General features: G+C 38.8%; 2 protein-coding genes across 2 annotated transcripts in view; both read left to right on the forward strand.

Annotated features, from left to right (window-relative positions):
• Positions 1-1574, forward strand: part of LOC112494451 — a gene marked incomplete in the record, with an annotated part of 4541 nt that extends 2967 nt beyond the window's left edge. The window contains 4 exon segments of the mRNA XM_025085665.1: positions 358-571; positions 672-910; positions 1146-1356; positions 1427-1574. Of these exon segments, the coding sequence (XP_024941433.1) occupies positions 358-571; positions 672-910; positions 1146-1356; positions 1427-1574 (812 nt within the window).
• Positions 1575-15937: 14363 nt separating this feature from the next.
• LOC112494452 lies at positions 15938-16718 on the forward strand. Its single transcript, XM_025085666.1, has 4 exons — positions 15938-16079; positions 16173-16378; positions 16481-16586; positions 16701-16718. Exons 1-4 carry the CDS (start codon positions 16035-16037, stop codon positions 16716-16718), a joined length of 375 nt encoding a protein of 124 aa, XP_024941434.1. The 5' UTR covers positions 15938-16034.
• Positions 16719-17830: the final 1112 nt, after the last annotated feature.

The following is a 17830-nucleotide window of genomic DNA, read 5'->3' on the forward strand; positions in this document are numbered from 1 at the left end:
CTTTGGAATTCCTGGCATGGACCCGCCAAGTAGTACTCGATAAGGAATCACCTAAAGTTTTATTAATTATTAAATCACCATTAAATCATAATTAAATACGGGAAGCAGTAGTAACATAAAAAAGTAGCGAAAACGTTATAGGAAATATTGAAAATATAATTAAAATGATGGGCCAGTGCTAGATCATATAATAGGAAAACATGTAGTGACTTATGTACTTGGCCTCAATAATATGATATCAATACTTTTTGTTAGAGGAATTCACAGCAATCCTGTACTTGGCGTAGTTTTTTACACGTAAGTGTTTTTTGGGGGATAATAAGTCTACTCTCGATATTAATGAACAAAAGAAAGCTTCACTCTTGACACAAATGTCGCAATCCGACTTATATTATGAACAGTTTACGATATATCCGATACACGAAAAAAGGGTTAACGCGACTGCAACAGAGCTCTATCAAATGCTGAAGGTTAATGATGTTCCCCTTGATAGACGTTTTAAAGCTTTAGACACAATGTGTTTTCCTGATTTATATCCTCATGGAACAACGGGCAGCATGCTGAAAGAACAGTACGTCTTACTGATTATGAATTCATAAAAGCAAAGTTAATGTCTGCACATTCTCAGTTTCGTATGAATTTGCAATAATCTTTTATTTGTTGAACGACAGCAATATACGACAAATAAATGCTGGAATTTTCCATAAGATGAATGTAACCAATCCCCGTGAAAAATATACTGCTGCTAGTTACTTAGAAAGGCTTTCTAAGAATGAACTTGAATCCAATTTAAGTACAATTTTTGCCAGATTGCGTAATTCGGAAGAATATTGGAGAATTCCTAGGAATAACGTAAGATGCATGACGCGTCATTATGGTCCTGCTACATGGTTCTTAACAATCAGTCCCAGTGAGTGGGAGTGGTCCGACCTCATTTGCCAGATTGCGTAATTCGGAACAATATTGGAGAATTCCTAGGAATAACGTAACATGCATGACGCGTCATTATGGACTTGCTACATGGTTCTTAACAATCAGTCCCAGTGAGTGGGAGTGGTCCGACCTCATAGAATATCTCCGTGATATACATAAAATTTGGGAGAATATAAATGTTGATAACAACGAACTTATTACACTTGATCCAGTTTCGGTTTCTAGATTTGTCGAGATAAAGTTGAAAGCTGTGCTTGACTTTATTTTGTCACCTAACAATCCTATCGGTGAAGTTGACCACTACTTTTATCGGCGAGAGTACCAGTCTAGGGGTGCACAACACTTTCATATTTTGATTTGGATCAAAGATGCACCGATAATCGGCAAATCTACGACGGAAGAAATAGCTTCATTTATATTAAAGTATGTGACATGCAGGATGCCAGATAAAAATGTTTCCCCACAATTATATCGACGTGTTAATGCTTATCAGCGGCACCGTCATAATGGTTATTGTTTACGATCTAAGAAAACCAAAACCGGTTTTACACGACTGTGCAAGTTCGGCCATCCGCGACCATTCACAGAGCCAATTAAAATTAGAGATGTGGCTGTGTCAATTGCAGGAAGAAGACGATTGAAAACAAGAAGCAGGCTTTATGATTTGCCCCGCGCATCAAATGAAGCCTCAATTAATAATTACAATCCAGCTATTCTTTGTATCTGGGTAGGAAATATGGATATGCAATTCATTGGTGAATTATCGACAATTTTAACTGCGTATGTAACCAAGTATCAAACCAAAGCGGAGAAGTCCAATGCAACAGACGCATTTAAAGTGCAAGATTCAACAAAATCCCTGCAATTCTGTCTTTGGAATATAGGTATGCGAATGTTGAATCATAGGGAGTGCGGTGCTCTTGAAGCTGCTGATACTCTTTTGGGTATGTCGCTGCATGGAACTGACCCGTGGACCACTATAAAGTGGCTCGATATCAATAAAATTAGAAGTCGAAAATTAAAACCTCGGAAAGAAATTGAATCGTTGGACGAAGAATCGACAGATCTATTTTGTCCTGCGTTGATCGACACTTACTATCCTGCGAGGCCTGAAAGTCTAAGTTCTCTGAGTCTCTATAATTTTGCGAAATTCTACGATATTACAAAAACCATGCCTAAACGGTGTTTAGAAGTGCATAAAATTAGTGAATCCACGTATTTAAAGAGGAGACTTCGACCCTGTCTTATTAATCACTATGTGTACAACCCACATACACAGCCTGAAAATTACCTTGTTCTTCGATTAGAGACGTGATCCTTCATGGTAAGATAATGGATGCCTCGAAAACTTTTATTGAGACATATGTCAAATAATGAAGTTGTCATCGATACATTTGCAATACGAGAATTGGCAAGTGACAAGGGTATAATCGATTTTACTGGTAACTGTCAGCATGACGTTATTTCATTTATCCATTCTCTTTGTGAAAAAGTATCTGCTGTTCGCAGCGTCGTAGAACATAAACTTACCAAAAAACAATGGTGCTCCTCTTGCGGTTATAAATGGAATTTTACCGAGTCATCAAATATTATTCTCTCATTTGATTTACCTACTAGTTCAAAAAAAAAATCACTAACTTTGCAGGATATATTCAATTATAATACATCAAAGTGGAAGAGTTCCCATGCATCTTGTGAGGAATGCGGGGACGTACCTTTGCTCGAAAATGCAATAGTAGAATTGACAAGGCAAGTATTGGTTGTTAAATTAGAAATATTTGAATTTAGAGAAGCGAAGCTGATGAAGAAAAATATCAAAATTAAAGCTCTACCCACATCTTCGGTGAAAGTCAACGATCATAATTATAAAGTTACGAGCGTAATATTTCATCATGATGACGATGAAAATAAGGATATACGTTATACAACGATGGTGCGAGGCAAAGGCACTGCTTGGATATTCGTCGACGATTCAACAGTTGAACAGCGTAATTGGCCTCGCAATTCTAAAGATGCGTATTTATTATGTTTAGAACGAGATAGCGCAAATTGTAGAAAAAGAGCTTGAATATTCTTTCTTGATCTGTATAGTATACAATGCTGGCATAATGAGATAACGTTGCGTAAAATTCTTTTACGCGTCTCTAGATTTTATCATCCCCGCGCTTATAACGAGGCTGCTCAAGCGTTTTCAAGAGACACGGCAGCGTCTCGACGCCAAGTATCTGATCAAATGTTATTTTTAACCCTAGTTTCAATTAATCCTCGTAACCCTTGCTCAACACCAGCACTTACTTCTTGATCGTTGATGTCAGTTTAGGTCTTGTCCATGGGGCAATTGCTAAAATTGTGTCGTTCAGACGAGCTATTGATACAAACGATGTCGAAAGTATTAAAGTTGTACTGCCGTCCGGAGTAGAATATACGTTGGAACGTTTGAGTGTCAAATTCGAAATAATGGATGGAGCATTTGTTATAAGAAAACAATTCCCCATATGCCTTAGCTATGGTATAACCATCCACAAAAGTCAAGGTTTAAGCTTAACGAATGCCCTTGTAGAGACAGGCAATTCTACATTTAGTTGTGGACAAACTTATGTTGCGTTTTCACGAGTAACAACATTGCAAGGATTACATCTTATCAATTATGATCCAGCCGCGGTGCTCAACCCCAGCACTTACTTCTTGATCAAGAAAAAAAATTTCTACCGATTTATAGAAATTTCGATTAATTTTTTTGTTGTCAGCTGTTTCAAATAAGCGCCTATAACGAGGCTGCTCAAGCGTTTTAGCTGCTATCTGATCAAATGTTATTTTTAACCCTAGTTTCAATTAATCCTCGTAACCCGTGCTCAACACCAGCACTTACTTCTTGATCGAGAAAAAAAATTGTTAACGATTTATAGAAATTTCGATTAATTTTTTTGTTGTCAGCTGTTTCAAATATTAGACGAAGTATTTTGTAAAATTTTTACCGCAATCTGTGTCTCTTGTTATACATTTAGTAGTGTCTACTCATCTTTATTTTTACTGTTTACTGTGAATTAACTTTTTTAATCATCACTGAGATATATGTAGAATGAGTTTGTTTAATTTTTTCATGATGTTCTTACTTTCAAAAAGATATCAAATAACACCAAAAATGTTTTTTCAAAACAAAACGGTTACGCCAAGTATTAAAAGTGTAGCCATTTCATAAAAAATAAATCCTTGCTAAAAAAATACCAAGCAAAAATATTAAATCAAATCCAATAAATTAGCCAAGCAAAAAGCCTGTGGTGTACTGGTATGTGTGAGGAACGGCCCGGCGAGAGGGCACGACAAATGTAAGAGCGTAAAATAAATGTAAAATCGGAGGAAATAAATGCTTTTGGTTGTGGTCAAGGGAGCCGATTTGTTCGCAGGTTTCTTAAGACCTTTCCCGTACATTACAATCACCTAAAGTTTTATTAATTATTAAATCACCATTAAATCATAATTAAATACGGGAAGCAGCAGTAACATACAAGAGTAGCGAAAACGTTATAGGAAACATTGAAAATATAATTAAAATGATGGGCCAGTGGTAAATCATATAATAGGAAAACATGTAGTGACTTATGTACTTGGCCTCAATAAATTAGCCAAGCAAAAAGCCTGTGGTGTACTGGTATGTGTGAGGAACGGCCCGGCGAGAGGGCACGACAAATGTAAGAGCGTAAAATAAATGTAAAATCGGAGGAAATAAATGCTTTTGGTTGTGGTCAAGGGAGCCGATTTGTTCGCAGGTTTCTTAAGACCTTTCCCGTACATTACAATCACCTAAAGTTTTATTAATTATTAAATCACCATTAAATCATAATTAATTGTGTTGAGACGAAAAATACATGTGTATACGGAGAAAAACAAAGAAGAAGTCATAGGTGAAGTCATAGAGAATATTCTGCAGAAAGACACAGATAAAGTATGATAGGAAGTCAAAGTAGTTTCTAGATAATTGACTACAATCTTACTTTTGTGCGTTGTCTAAACATTTACGAGAAAACCTGGAATTACTTATCTTTAGTAGAAATAAGAACGCAATACATAATATCGACATCATTGATTTTTATTAATATTTCAATATTACATTATAAGGGAGGGGGAAGAGAAAACCATTTTTATTGTTAATTAAATGTGGTTCTTAAAAGAACCGTTTTATGTCACCTTGCATGTATCTTACGTAAGATTTTTTTGGCGGCTCTGAAAAGAGCCTATTCCCAGAGTGTTGCTAGAGGAATAAAACAAAAACAAGCTGATACTACGTTAAAACGGGCATGCATGCAACGCGAACAATGAAATAAGTTAGTTAATGCAATTATTAAACCCCGCCGTTGATGAAGGTTTTCCCGCTATGTATGAAAGGATGCCACAGACTATATTACATGCGAAATCTATACAAAAAAATCTAATGGCGTGTAGGCAGTAAAAGGACTCTATCGGTGTTCAAAATGGGCGCCCTGGGCATCCACGCATTCCCCGAGTCGCTCGATGAACGAACGCTGCACATTACGCAATTCGTTCACCGTGATGGAAGCACATGCATCAACAATCCGTTGACGCATGTCTTGGACGGTGGTAGCTGGTGTCGCGTAGACTAAATTCTTTAGGCGTGCCCAAAGGAAAAAATCTAACGGCGTCAGATCAGGTGACCTGGCAGGCCATCTAACCGGGCCACGAATCCCGATCCAACGATCAGGAAACGCAAGATCAAGAAGATCAGCATTTCGTCGGATACTATGCGGTGGTGCACCGTCCTGCTGGAACCACATGTCGCGCCGAAGTTCAAGAGGCAAATCCTCCAGCAAGCTGGGTAGGACGTGACCCAAGAATTCGCCGTACATGATGCCAGTCAGGGTACCTTCAAAAAAATGTGGCCCGATTATATGCTCTCCGACTATACCACACCACACGTTCAGCTTCCATCGGAATTGGTTCGGAATTTCCCTCATCCAGTGGGGGTTTTCTTGAGCCCAATGACTGGTGTTCTGGCGATTGAAACAACACAGGTTATTGCACGTGGACTCGTCCGAGAAGAGGATCCGCCTCGAAAAAGCTTCGTCTTCCTGCAACTGCCTCTTGCACCACTCTGAGAATTGAAGCCTCGCCGTGATGTCTGGAGGTAACAGCTGCTGGTGTAGCGACATCTTGTAGGGATGATGACCATCACGCTTCAAGATGCGCCACACAGAGCTATGACTAATGCCTAAAAAAGGCAATCACATTTATAAGTATGTTTAATATCACTATTTTTATATTAATATTCAGAAAAAAATTGAAACGTTTCAACATTGATTAATTTGATGTGTGCATCTCACACATTTATTTATAAAAATATCTATTTTTATTAAACATTATGATTTGCTGGCAAGCGAATCCTACAATATAATTTTAACCCAATGCATTCTTTTTTGTTAAATTTATCAATGTTGATTATGTATTGAAAGTCATAACAATCATTACTCACCGATATCACGGGCGATCCCGCGCGTACTCTGGCGTGGGTTGACCACGACCGAGGCCAAAGCCAGAGTGGCAGAGCTTTCCCCAGTTGCCGGGTATGCTCGGTTCCCAGGAACACGAGCAATCTCGCCCGTACGACGAAGTTTTTCGGCGAACCGAGAAAACGTCGACCGAGACGGGTGAGGTTCACCTGGATATTTCTCTGCGTATAAGGCCGCAGCCTCCGTTAAATTCGAAGCACGAAGTAAAACTTCGTGCATCTTCACAAATCGTACATTAGCCTCCATTGTCACAGAGGCAAGTGGCAACGATAAACAAATTAAGTGGTTCCTCGACATTAGAATAAATGATAAACGCTTCTTTTTATTTCTTGAAAACTTATGCATGATTTGCATTATGTAAACAACAAATTGAGGTCGCTGCATAATGCTATCAATATTCTTAATAATAGAATTTAATTCCGCAAACAAATAATGTCATCGAAACGATGCATATTAATTTTAAAATAAAATTACATTACGAGGCTTTAACTCGCACTATATAAAGATTCATTTGATTGGTCTGCTGCCCGTAGCATTTGTTTCTCGACGACATCGATGAAGTTAAAGGCAGCCAGGGATGCCCACTAGATACTGCACTAAGCAAAGCACCAGTGAATGGGATTGGAGTAAAACAACTGCTACCGACGTTCCATAAACAAAACACATAAGCTGGGCACTTGATCTTAAAATACGCGTAATTGAAAAAATGGTCTAGGAGAGAAATGCAAAAACACGTATCCCTTTTTTTCGCTCCTAGAATGTCCACACCAAATTGCAGCCCTTTGCGACTTCCGGTGGCAAAGTTACGCAACACTTGTCGACCCCGGATCTTGTAAAAAATACGTCAAATTGAAAAAATGGACTAGGAGAGAAATGCAAAAACACGAATCCCTTATAATTGAAAAAAATGGTCTAGGAGAGAAATGCAAAAACACGTATCCCTTTTTTCCGTCCCAAGAACGAGTATACCAATTTGCAGCCCTTTGCGACTTCCAGTGTAAAAGTCAGAGAGCACTTGTTGACCCTGGATTTCGTCGAAATCGTCGATATGGAAATCTACATCCATGAAGACGTAGACTCTAAAATCTACGACGAGGAACGCGAAGACTCCAAAATCTACGATGAGTAACACGAAGGCTCGAAAATCCACGTCTAGGAAGACGAAGACTCGAAAATTTGTATCCAGGATCACGGAAATCTACAGCAGGAATAGTTTGGCTTCTAATTTGTAATGAAAGATAGCATTGTAGTATGTTTTAGGCACCTTGTACGGGTTTGCGTCTGACTGAACGTTTACCTCAAAACAATTGCGAGTCGTGAGTTCGGCGTGAAGCTGCTGCACGAAGCTAAGGCGTTCCTCGAGTTTCAGAAATTTGTCAAGAAATGAGAAAAATTCGGACGCAAATATCTCTCTTATTATGTGTGCAATCCGTCCGAATTTTGTTTTCATCTCTATTATTTTTTCTTGCTCTACAACTTTGGCATTTAACTTGTTTCAATATCATTTGAAATGGCGAAGATAGTTTTTTTTATTTACGACCGGAAGTTGAGCGAACATTAATAATATGCCCATTCGATGCGCAATCAAAAAATATTCAATGGTTGTGACATCAGATTTTCGAAATTGTGCACCGTTTCACCGCAAATCTCAAACGTGCATCTGGGCTGATACACTCTGTACCATCCTTTAATTCACCGTTGATTTTATAAATATGTGTTCACCTCGCACATTAAGCAAACAATTGTTAAAAAGATGGACGAAATAAATAATTAAATATAAATTAGTCCTTTTTTTAATATAAAGTTTATAATTATAATCTATTTTAATTTTAATTTGTTGAAATGGAAATTATGCATCATATCCGGCAAACCTTCCAATCACAAAGCAGAACCTAAGTTTTCAAATATTACTATCAATTGGAAAGCAAGAAAATGGATCATAAAAATGTTCGAGTCTTTTTCAATTTATTGCAAGCCTCTAATAGTGTTTCGCAAATACTATTAAAAAGATTGCAGCGAAATCGACGAAGAATTAGTAGAATATGGTGGGTGAAACCTCACATTGTTTAGAATATTAGATGCGACTTTGGCGCGTATAATCGGCTGTTCTCCTACTTCAAACTCAGTGATCACGAAGAGTTTTTTCAATTTACAAGAATGACAGTGCAACAATTCAATATCCTTCATGAACTGTTGGCACCATTCCTTATCAAAAAAAGTATTGGAAAACCTCTAGAGCCAGAACTGCGAATGGCTGCCACATTGAGGTTAGTTTATTGAAAATTAAGTAAAATATCAAACAGTAGCTATTGTATCTTTGTATTTGCAGCTACATTTCACGTGGAGACAGTATTCGTACGACATCTTGGTTTTTCTCTATTGGAAGATCAACCATGTACTCAATTGTTCAAGAAGTTTGCAAGAAAATAGTGCAAGTACTCCTGCCAATATATCTCAGGATGCCGAATAGAGAATAAGAAGACAAGCCGAGTCGATCTTGCAATCCGGATCATCAGGAACGCAACAGATGTGGAACCACGTATCCCGGAAGCCCAAATAATCACCAAGATGGCTCGCCACTTCGACGAAAATATCCGATCAGCGATTTTGGCAAGAGGCATAAAAACCACGGATGAAATCCTGGACCTCTTACAACGCTTCGACAAGATCGGGCCGGTAAACTCGAGAAGGGATCATTTAAGTCAATACCCCAGAACAGACCGAGATAATCAGCAACGATATTGACCGAAATACGAAGATAAAACGGGAGCAAATTCAAGACGAAATGAAGACTCCGATCATTGGAGGCCACAAACCAGCAAATACAACAAACATGGACCTCGGCCTCCGGAAACAGAATTCCAGCCTCGCAATTTCAAAAACAGACAGGAAACAGCGCAAAATGGAATCCAAGAAGAACTGTGTATAGGCACAGCCACCCAATAACGAACAAAGAAAGAACACAAATGAAGCTAAAGGGATCATCAAGAAAAATCCCTTAGCAAAGCGAAGTAGCCGAAAAATCTAGCATGCAGGAAGAGGCATGGATAAACGAAGTCACGACGAAAAGGGAAGAGAAGATCACCCAAAAAAGGAAACCATCTCACCAGGAACCTGAAATGCACCGCAAGAAGAAAGCAGGAACTCCAAAAGAATCCGAGCTCAAACCACGGGAAGACACAAAGAAGCCAACCGAACACTCATGGGCCCCCAAAACGTAATGAGAGAAACCCAAAGGGCTCTTAATTAAACACAGGGAGGTCAACAGATATAGGGCCTGTTCAGCAAAAGACGCCACCAGCATAGCCTACGAAATATCTACCATGATCCTTTTGAACCAAATCTAACCCAGGAAATAGATGGATTATGGGGAAAGAAAAAGAATACTGAGATAATAAAAATGCTCAAGAGTAGCATAATCCAGTAATTCAACAAAAAACCCGAACACCATCACACTGGCGGAAATGGCGAAGAAGGACGGGAACGCTAACACGTGCCTGAACGGAGGAAGCACTGGGAAAAATCCCAGAGACGCAAAAGAACAAGCTCAACATCATGAAGGAGATAATCCTGGCCTACCTTAGGAAAATCAAGCAACTCCAAATCAAAGAATCGGCACCTGGAACCCTAACAAGTCAAGACAAACAACCAAGAGGAATAACCTCAAAAAACCCATCAGTAACCTCAACATGCTCAACGAGAAGAAAACTGGCCTACGTTCACCAAACAAAGCAAGCAACAAAAATTAACTTCACCAATTTATTGGCTTGAAACAAGCAAAATAATGTAAAAGAATCGTCCGTTTCAAAATTTGTAAACGTCCTATTCCTTTAGGGGGGCGATGTAACGTTCCACCCTTATACCCCCCTATCCTGTAACCTTTTTTCCTCCCAATCATCGATTCTCGATCATGGATACGTCAAGAGCCCCACATAAGAGTGCATAGCGCACTGTGGATGTACATAACAGTATCTAAGAGAACTCCTCAAATCCTAGAATTCCTCAATAATCCTATTGACCTCTCACAGCGAATCCGATAAAGGAAAGGGAAGACAGGACTTTTAAATCTCTAATATTGCGTAATTCCCTTGAATCTAGTCACAGGAACAGTCATGAGGATATAATATTAGAAATTATTACTTTTAATATTCCTAGAATCCAAAATACAGTCAAACAGACTGAAACCAAAACAAACAAGTGCCCAGACGCTATAAGCCGGCACGCGGCGAAGACAATAGAAATACCAGTAAGCCGGTACTTGAAGAAAACCGCTAATTGAATCAGTCAAATCAAATAGCCAAATCCAATCGTAAATCAAAATATTGAATCCAAAAAGCGACGTTAACACCTCGGGTGGATAAAAATCGTTATCCCCACTAGTTTTAACGTATGCCTATCGAGGATATAAGCAGCGGCTTCCTCGATAGGAATTCATTCGATTCATTCGTGTCTCTCTAGACTAATCAACTAGATACTTGTACACCACTAGACGACCAGAATCAGTAGAAGTTATAGAAAGTTCAATTATTAAGAAACCTGCACTCTTCAAAAAGAATTCCTGCAGCAACGTCATAGTGCCGGCGCTGTCAGCAACTCTCCAGAATTCACATCACCAAAAACCCTTCCGAATTGAAGATACAGCGAACGGAGATCATTGTGACCATCTGTGGGTTCTGATCTTTACAACACCTCTCTCCCGCTGGACCACAGTCTTCGGACGCATTGTGCACTCTGCTGTATTGTGGCCGCTGCTCCTTCTTTCCAAATCTCTAAAGTGAATGGTTCGGCGAACGGAGATCATTGTGATCATTTGTGGGTTCTGAATCTTCACTGCTATCACTGACCGCTGTGTCACAGTCTTCGGACGCATAGTGCACTCTGCTGTATTGTGACACTAGCTCACCCTTTCCTACAGTGATTAATTCAGCGAACGAGGGTCATTGTGGCCATCTGTGGGTCCTGAATCCTCACTCTCCAGACCTCAGCTACGCCACAATCTTCGGACGCATTGTACACTCTGCTGTATTGTGACACTAGCTCACCCTTTCCTACAGTGATTAATTCAGCGAACGAGGGTCATTGTGGCCATCTGTGGGTCCTGAATCCTCACTCTCCAGACCTCAGCTACGCCACAATCTTCGGACGCATTGTACACTCTGCTGTATTGTAGTGATAGCACTCTCATCCCCACCCCAAAGATAATTGGCTCGGCGAACGGGTATCATCGTGATCACCTGTGGGTCCCGAGTCATTATCATCTTAACCTTTAACTGGACCACGATCTTCGGACGCATTGTGCACTCTGCTGTATTGTGGTTCCAGCTACCTCTTTCCAATACAAAAGGCTAGCAGAGAGAATAAGTAAACAAAAACATTTCTTGTCGCCTGTGGTACTACTAGCAAGCTAGAGAAAATTATAAAGTGTGTGTATGTGTGAGCGAGAGCAAAATAGAATATTAAGGATACCTAGTCTCTAACTAATAGGACAATATATCATTATTCTTTTATCTTAAAAACTCCAGTGTCTGAATTGTTTCTGAAGACGCCTGCCCAGTGCACAAACCCTACAAAAAGTCTCGTGATTCCCAACACTCAAAAGTCACGAAACGTCTCAATATTGATTTCATTATTGTTGAACAGGGTAAACAGTTTTAAAGAATCTTTGAAAGATACTTATGTATAAAACTGTCGTATAATAAAAAAGTAGTTTATGCTTCTTACTAATTGATTATCAATAATTCCTGCCCAAAGATTTATACTAAATTTTTCCGGGTGTGCTCTTACGACACTAACATGAGGGTTCTCTGTCGACCAGTAAACATTATTGTGTAAATTAAACACCCCATCTCTTGCGAAGCATGATTCGTCCGTAAACATAATGTTTTTTATAAATTCAGGATCATTTTTGTGCTGCTGAACAAGCCACGTACAGAAATTTCGGCGTAATGGAAAATCCTCCTCTTTAAGCGCTTGTATACGTGTGTAGTGGTATCCGTGCATTTTGTTTTCCTTTAATATCCTCTGCGTAGTACTATAACTAACAGCGCACATTCGTGAGACATTCCGAATGCTTCGTCTTGGACCTTGTTCGAATGCCTCTAATATGGCGTCCTCTGTCTCAGGGGTAAGTGCTGTCCGTGATGCACCTCCAACTCTTATCGGAACTAAGTTTCCTGATACGGCTGCTCTGTTTGAAAGATTTAAGATAACAGAACAGCAAGGTTGTCGACGATCCGGATACAACAATCGATATTGTCTAAGAGTCGCTGACACGTTATGGCAACATTCTCCATACAGCATTAGCATATCAGCATATTCTTTTGCCGTATACGGGATTTTTGACAAATTTTTTCAACTAACTGATAACACGATATTTTAATAACGTTTATTTACGAAACCTGAGTTGCCTCTGAGCTATTATTTCAGAAATAATTTAAACAGCTTTTGTTCTTTCTCCCGCTTTTTCATGTACATCTTTTGTTTGATGTGGTGACACTATTGACATGAAACCTGAGTTGCCTCTGAGCTATTATTTTCCCGTATACGGGATTCCATTTATTTTTGACTAATTTTTTCAACTAACTGATAACACGATATTTTAATAACGTTTATTTACGAAACCTGAGTTGCCTCTGAGCTATTATTTCAGAAATAATTTAAACAGCTTTTGTTCTTTCTCCCGCTTTTTCATGTACATCTTTTGTTTGATGTGGTGACACTATTGACATTTAAGAACTGTTCATAATGTCAGACACGTACGTCACAGAATCATTTTCATGAGTTCAATATGATGGGGATGAAGCGAACGAGGTTGTGTCAAATACTGAGATTGTGGCGTTTCCATCTTGTAGCAACAAAATAAAAGTCAGATGGAACGGCAAATTTTATGTAGCACAAGTAATTGCGGAGAGTTGTAAGTTTTTTCGTGGAATATTTTGAATACCAAAGATGTACACGAAAAAGCGGGAGAAAGAACAAAAGCTGTTTAAATTATTTCCAAAATAATAGCTCAGAGGCAACTCAGGTTTCGTAAATAAACGTTATTAAAATATCGTGTTATCAGTTAGTTGAAAAAATTAGTCAAAAATAAATGGAATCCCGTATACGGGATCGTATAACACGTATCCCTTTTTTCGTTCCTAGAATGTCCACACCAAATTGCAGCCTTTTGCGACTTCCGGTGGCAAAGTTACGCAGCACTTGTTCTTGAAATTTTGCTTTATATTTTATTTTCGTTCGATAATTACTTTATTAAAAGTAATTATTAATGAAAATCAATGAATATTGTTAAGGTAGTCCTTGCACGCAACGGTGCTCAACCTCCTCAAAAGTGAAAATTCCGATAGAATTCTCGATGGGATAAAAATCTTTAAAAAATAAAAAGCATATAGGAGGTGCGCAGAAGATTGACTTTGCATAATAATACTTCCAATCGCCCTACCCCATGAATATTGTTATTCCTTTAACAATATTCATTTTTAATGTTGATTATTTCATTCCTTTTAGCGGCTAAAGTTTGGCTTCGAAAACGTAATTTTTTAAAATGAGCTCATGGAACAAATTCTGGAGTAATTTTTCCCGGAATTTTTTTAAATTACTTTATTCCCATGCGAACCAACGGTTGGGCCAATGGTTGGTTTCGCGCACCATTCGACCATTTTTAGTTGGATTTTCGTTGATTTTTTCGAAACCGACCGAAAATCCAACTAAAATTGTCGGATGGCGCGTGCAAATCAACCATTGAGCAACCGTCGGTCCGCGAGGGCAATTTAAAAAAATTTCATGAATTTGAATTCATAACCACTTTTTATTAGTGATTTTCTTTTTAATTACGAAGTTGATTGAAACTGAAAGATACACTGTAAAAACGAAGCGTGTTGTCAAGTGTGTTGTTTCCTATCCTTTACGTGGTAGTCACTTTTTACACGCTTGCAAGCGCATTGCTCTTACGTATCATTACCATGCAAAAGTAACACATTTGTAAGTGTATAAAAAGTGACTACAATGGTGTAACGTGACAAAACGACCAATCTCTCAGTACTCCTGTACTGAGAGCGCACTCGTTACAAATAGACGACAAGGACCAGACGCGCGACTAATGTCAACACTAGCCGATAGATGAAAAACGTCTCCCGAAAGTCAATCCGTGGACAGTAATAGAAAAATAATCCGATAGAGGATTAGCGCTTCTCGCTTATAAATATCGGACTACAATCAGTCAAATACGACATTTCAAATCAATCTAATCAGGATAGTCGAAAATCAGAAAAGATAAGTGAGTATAGTTCAAGTCAGCGTAACTTAAATCCGCAAGGATAGCGCATTTAAAATCATATACTGTTAAGCTCGATTTATGCCCTCTGGGATAGAGCATATTCATTTCATTACTGATCATAACTGTGTCGAATGGCTACGGAACATTAGCATTAGCTATTCCGCTTAGACCTACACGTACAGAAAATTTGTCCAAGTTCTGAGGAGAACATAGCGATCTACCTCAGAAACTTCAATCATCGCCATATTGTTATAATCTATAATCCGCGCCGTGATTAGTTGAGTCGCACACAGTGCTATAGCCAATAGATAGGCAAAGCGCAACTAGGGCTATAGGATCAACACTGGCATATCCTCGGTACCTCACAGGCAGGTCAGAGAGAGATAGGAGTAGAAAACAAACATAGGACGTTTCCCTGACAATCCTTTCCAACTATACCGATTAACGATAATTCAATAAATTTTTGTTATTTTATTTTACTTTATCATCCTGTGTCGACTAAATTCTTAAAGACGCCAGCCCCGAATACTTACCTACATCCCATTTCGTACATTCATAAGGAGCATATGAAATTGCACTATCGACAAACGTTACAATGGAAAGGATAGGAAACAACACACTTGGCAACATGCTTCGTTTCTACAGTGTATTTACCATTGATGTGTTCCAGGATAAATTGTTTCTCTGATATTATGAATTTCGCCAATTTGATCAATTTTGAATGCTCCAAATGATTCACCCAACACTCGGCTGCAATGGACCGAGCAAGTCCAATAGGAAATTCGCTATCGTTTCTGAGTTCTTCCCTGTACGGAATGAGCGCCCGTATTATTTTAGGATACACGTCGTCACGGGAAGCGAAATGACGATTTGCTCGTTGCATAATCGTTACTTGTTAATTTTGAGTGTACTGTAATAATTTAAAAAATTTGAATCGTTTGCCGAAATGTTGAGATTTGAGTACACGTTGACGGGTTCGGAATGAAAGAAAAAAATGTTGAATAGCGTGACCATGGAGCCTAGGCTCCATGAGTGTGACTGTCATTTATTTCGTAATAAATACGGTGATTAAAAGTCATTTTATTTGAGTCTTGAAATGAGGCAATAAAAGGCAGAGACAAAGGCAATGAGGCAGATTCTTGAAATGAGGCAATAAATAAAATTTTTGAGAATTCTATTGTCCTATCGTTCTATCCATGGAGGCTACACCATGTAGCCTGGGCAGAAGGAGACCAAACTTCAATAGTAGAATGCTGAAAAAACTGCCCTGAAACATGGCTTTTGTAGCTAGTTCCAAATGAGTCATGAGCGGCTCTGAAGACACCGAAATTGAGGAAAAGAACGAAGCAGTAAGAAGATTAATTTTTTTACGGCAAACCTATAAATATGTTTTGCAACATGGTTTGCAATTAAAATTGATTGTTTTTTTTTTTTTCATGTAGAATTATACAAAAATTAACGAGTCTGTTGTAATGGCAGAAACCAAAATATTAGAAGAAAACAAATTAACTTCGGATAAAAATGTACAGATGAAAATTAACGTGGATTCAGAAAAAAATGAATCCATAGACGAAAATGTTGTGACAAAAGTATTAACAGAACGAACATCAATTAATTCTATATCATCAAATGAAAATGAAATTCTAAAGTTAGTACTTCAACTATGTTACTTCTAGATGTTTTTCTGCAGAAAAATCAATAATTTGTTATAAAATTATTTCTCATAACTCACTTAGAGTTTTTGTTACAGAAAATGCTTTGATTCAGAAAATACTTTAGATAATAGTGAACGAGATATGAGAGTGGTAATGGAGAAAATGTCGAAGTCATCTAATGGGAATGAAATCAGAAACTCAGTATCTTAACTGTTTTGAAGTGGCAAGTTTCGAATATTTATAGAATTTGGAAAGTTACATATTTTTTATATAGAATAGTTGTCGATAATTTAAAAATACAAACATTTTTTACAGGACAAGCCAAGACTTTGACACTCATCTCGAATTCAGTGGATGATTGAAAAAAATTAAAAACGTTAAACGGGATGATATTTCGCATTCCTTACCTCTCTGCAAAATTTATTTCGAAGAAGCCTAAGATGTCATTGTAGACTTGGAAAAATAATTAAAATCAAAAGGCCATCGAAAATGACGTTTGGCGAAAACAGTGAAATTACTTAATTCGATGTTACAGGTGATGAAAAATAGGAAATTACTGACAGAAGAAATGGGGACTAACTTGGAGGTAAATGAACGTTAGAGATAGCGTGTATTTAAATATAAGATTACAGTTTCATAGAAAACAATTGTACATACTGTAACGTATTTCTTTAACTTGACCCGACACCGATAGCAAGACATACGGGAACGACTATCTTCGAGAATCAACCTACGTTACCTTCGGCCGTCCACCCGTCGTTCGTGCATCCGCAAGCCAGGCGGGCGCCAGCCAATTCTTTTTTCACCGGGAACTGACGAGCCGGTATAAACTGGGAGTTGGGGTGGAACAGGCCCAACTCCACCAAGAACGAGAGCTCTGACGGAACCTATCAGAAGAGGCGATAGCTTAACGGATCCTGTCGATTTTTGGGGACGCGTAAAATCGAGAAACGCAACCGTAGGTGCTGATCTTTGGGGTCGCGTAAAATCAGCAAACGCAACTGGATACACGAACGGGAGCGGACGGTTACGGAAATGCACGGCCGCTCAGGCTGCTAGGTTTGAGGTAGAGAGGGTCGGAGTAAGAGTCCGGCAAATAGTGCGAGAGACAGAGAGCGACGAACCGAGAACGTATCAGAACGAATCTTAATCGTCTATCGAGATCCCTTCACCAATTAATAAATTGGGAATCCTCACCGGAGCTGGTGCAGCTAATCCATGGAGGCCGAGAACTGTATCCAAAGGACACTGGTGAGCACTGCACTAAGGCACAGCACTACACCACCGTAACACTCACAGGAATTCATAGAATTCCTGGATATCGCGAGAACAACGCGAGAACTGTACGAAGCGAGAACTTGCTATACCGTAGCGAAACACGGCAAGAAAAAATATCAACAAATAGCACGGGAGCACGAGCCAGCCCGTGACTGATAGCTTAACGG

This window comes from Cephus cinctus, unplaced genomic scaffold (genome assembly GCF_000341935.2).
Source record: "Cephus cinctus unplaced genomic scaffold, Ccin1 Ccin1_scaffold0516, whole genome shotgun sequence".
In the NCBI taxonomy this organism is placed as follows: Eukaryota; Metazoa; Arthropoda; class Insecta; order Hymenoptera; family Cephidae; genus Cephus; species Cephus cinctus.

Bases quoted from the DNA above. Each gene is read 5' to 3' on its own strand.
- LOC112494452 (XM_025085666.1), top strand. From the start codon at position 16,035: ATGAGCGGCTCTGAAGACACCGAAATTGAGGAAAAGAACGAAGCA. The intron at 16,080-16,172 runs GTAAGAAGATTA...TTTTTCATGTAG, and splicing joins TTGAGGAAAAGAACGAAGCA to AATTATACAAAAATTAACGA. The intron at 16,379-16,480 runs GTTAGTACTTCA...TTTTTGTTACAG, and splicing joins AATGAAAATGAAATTCTAAA to AAAATGCTTTGATTCAGAAA.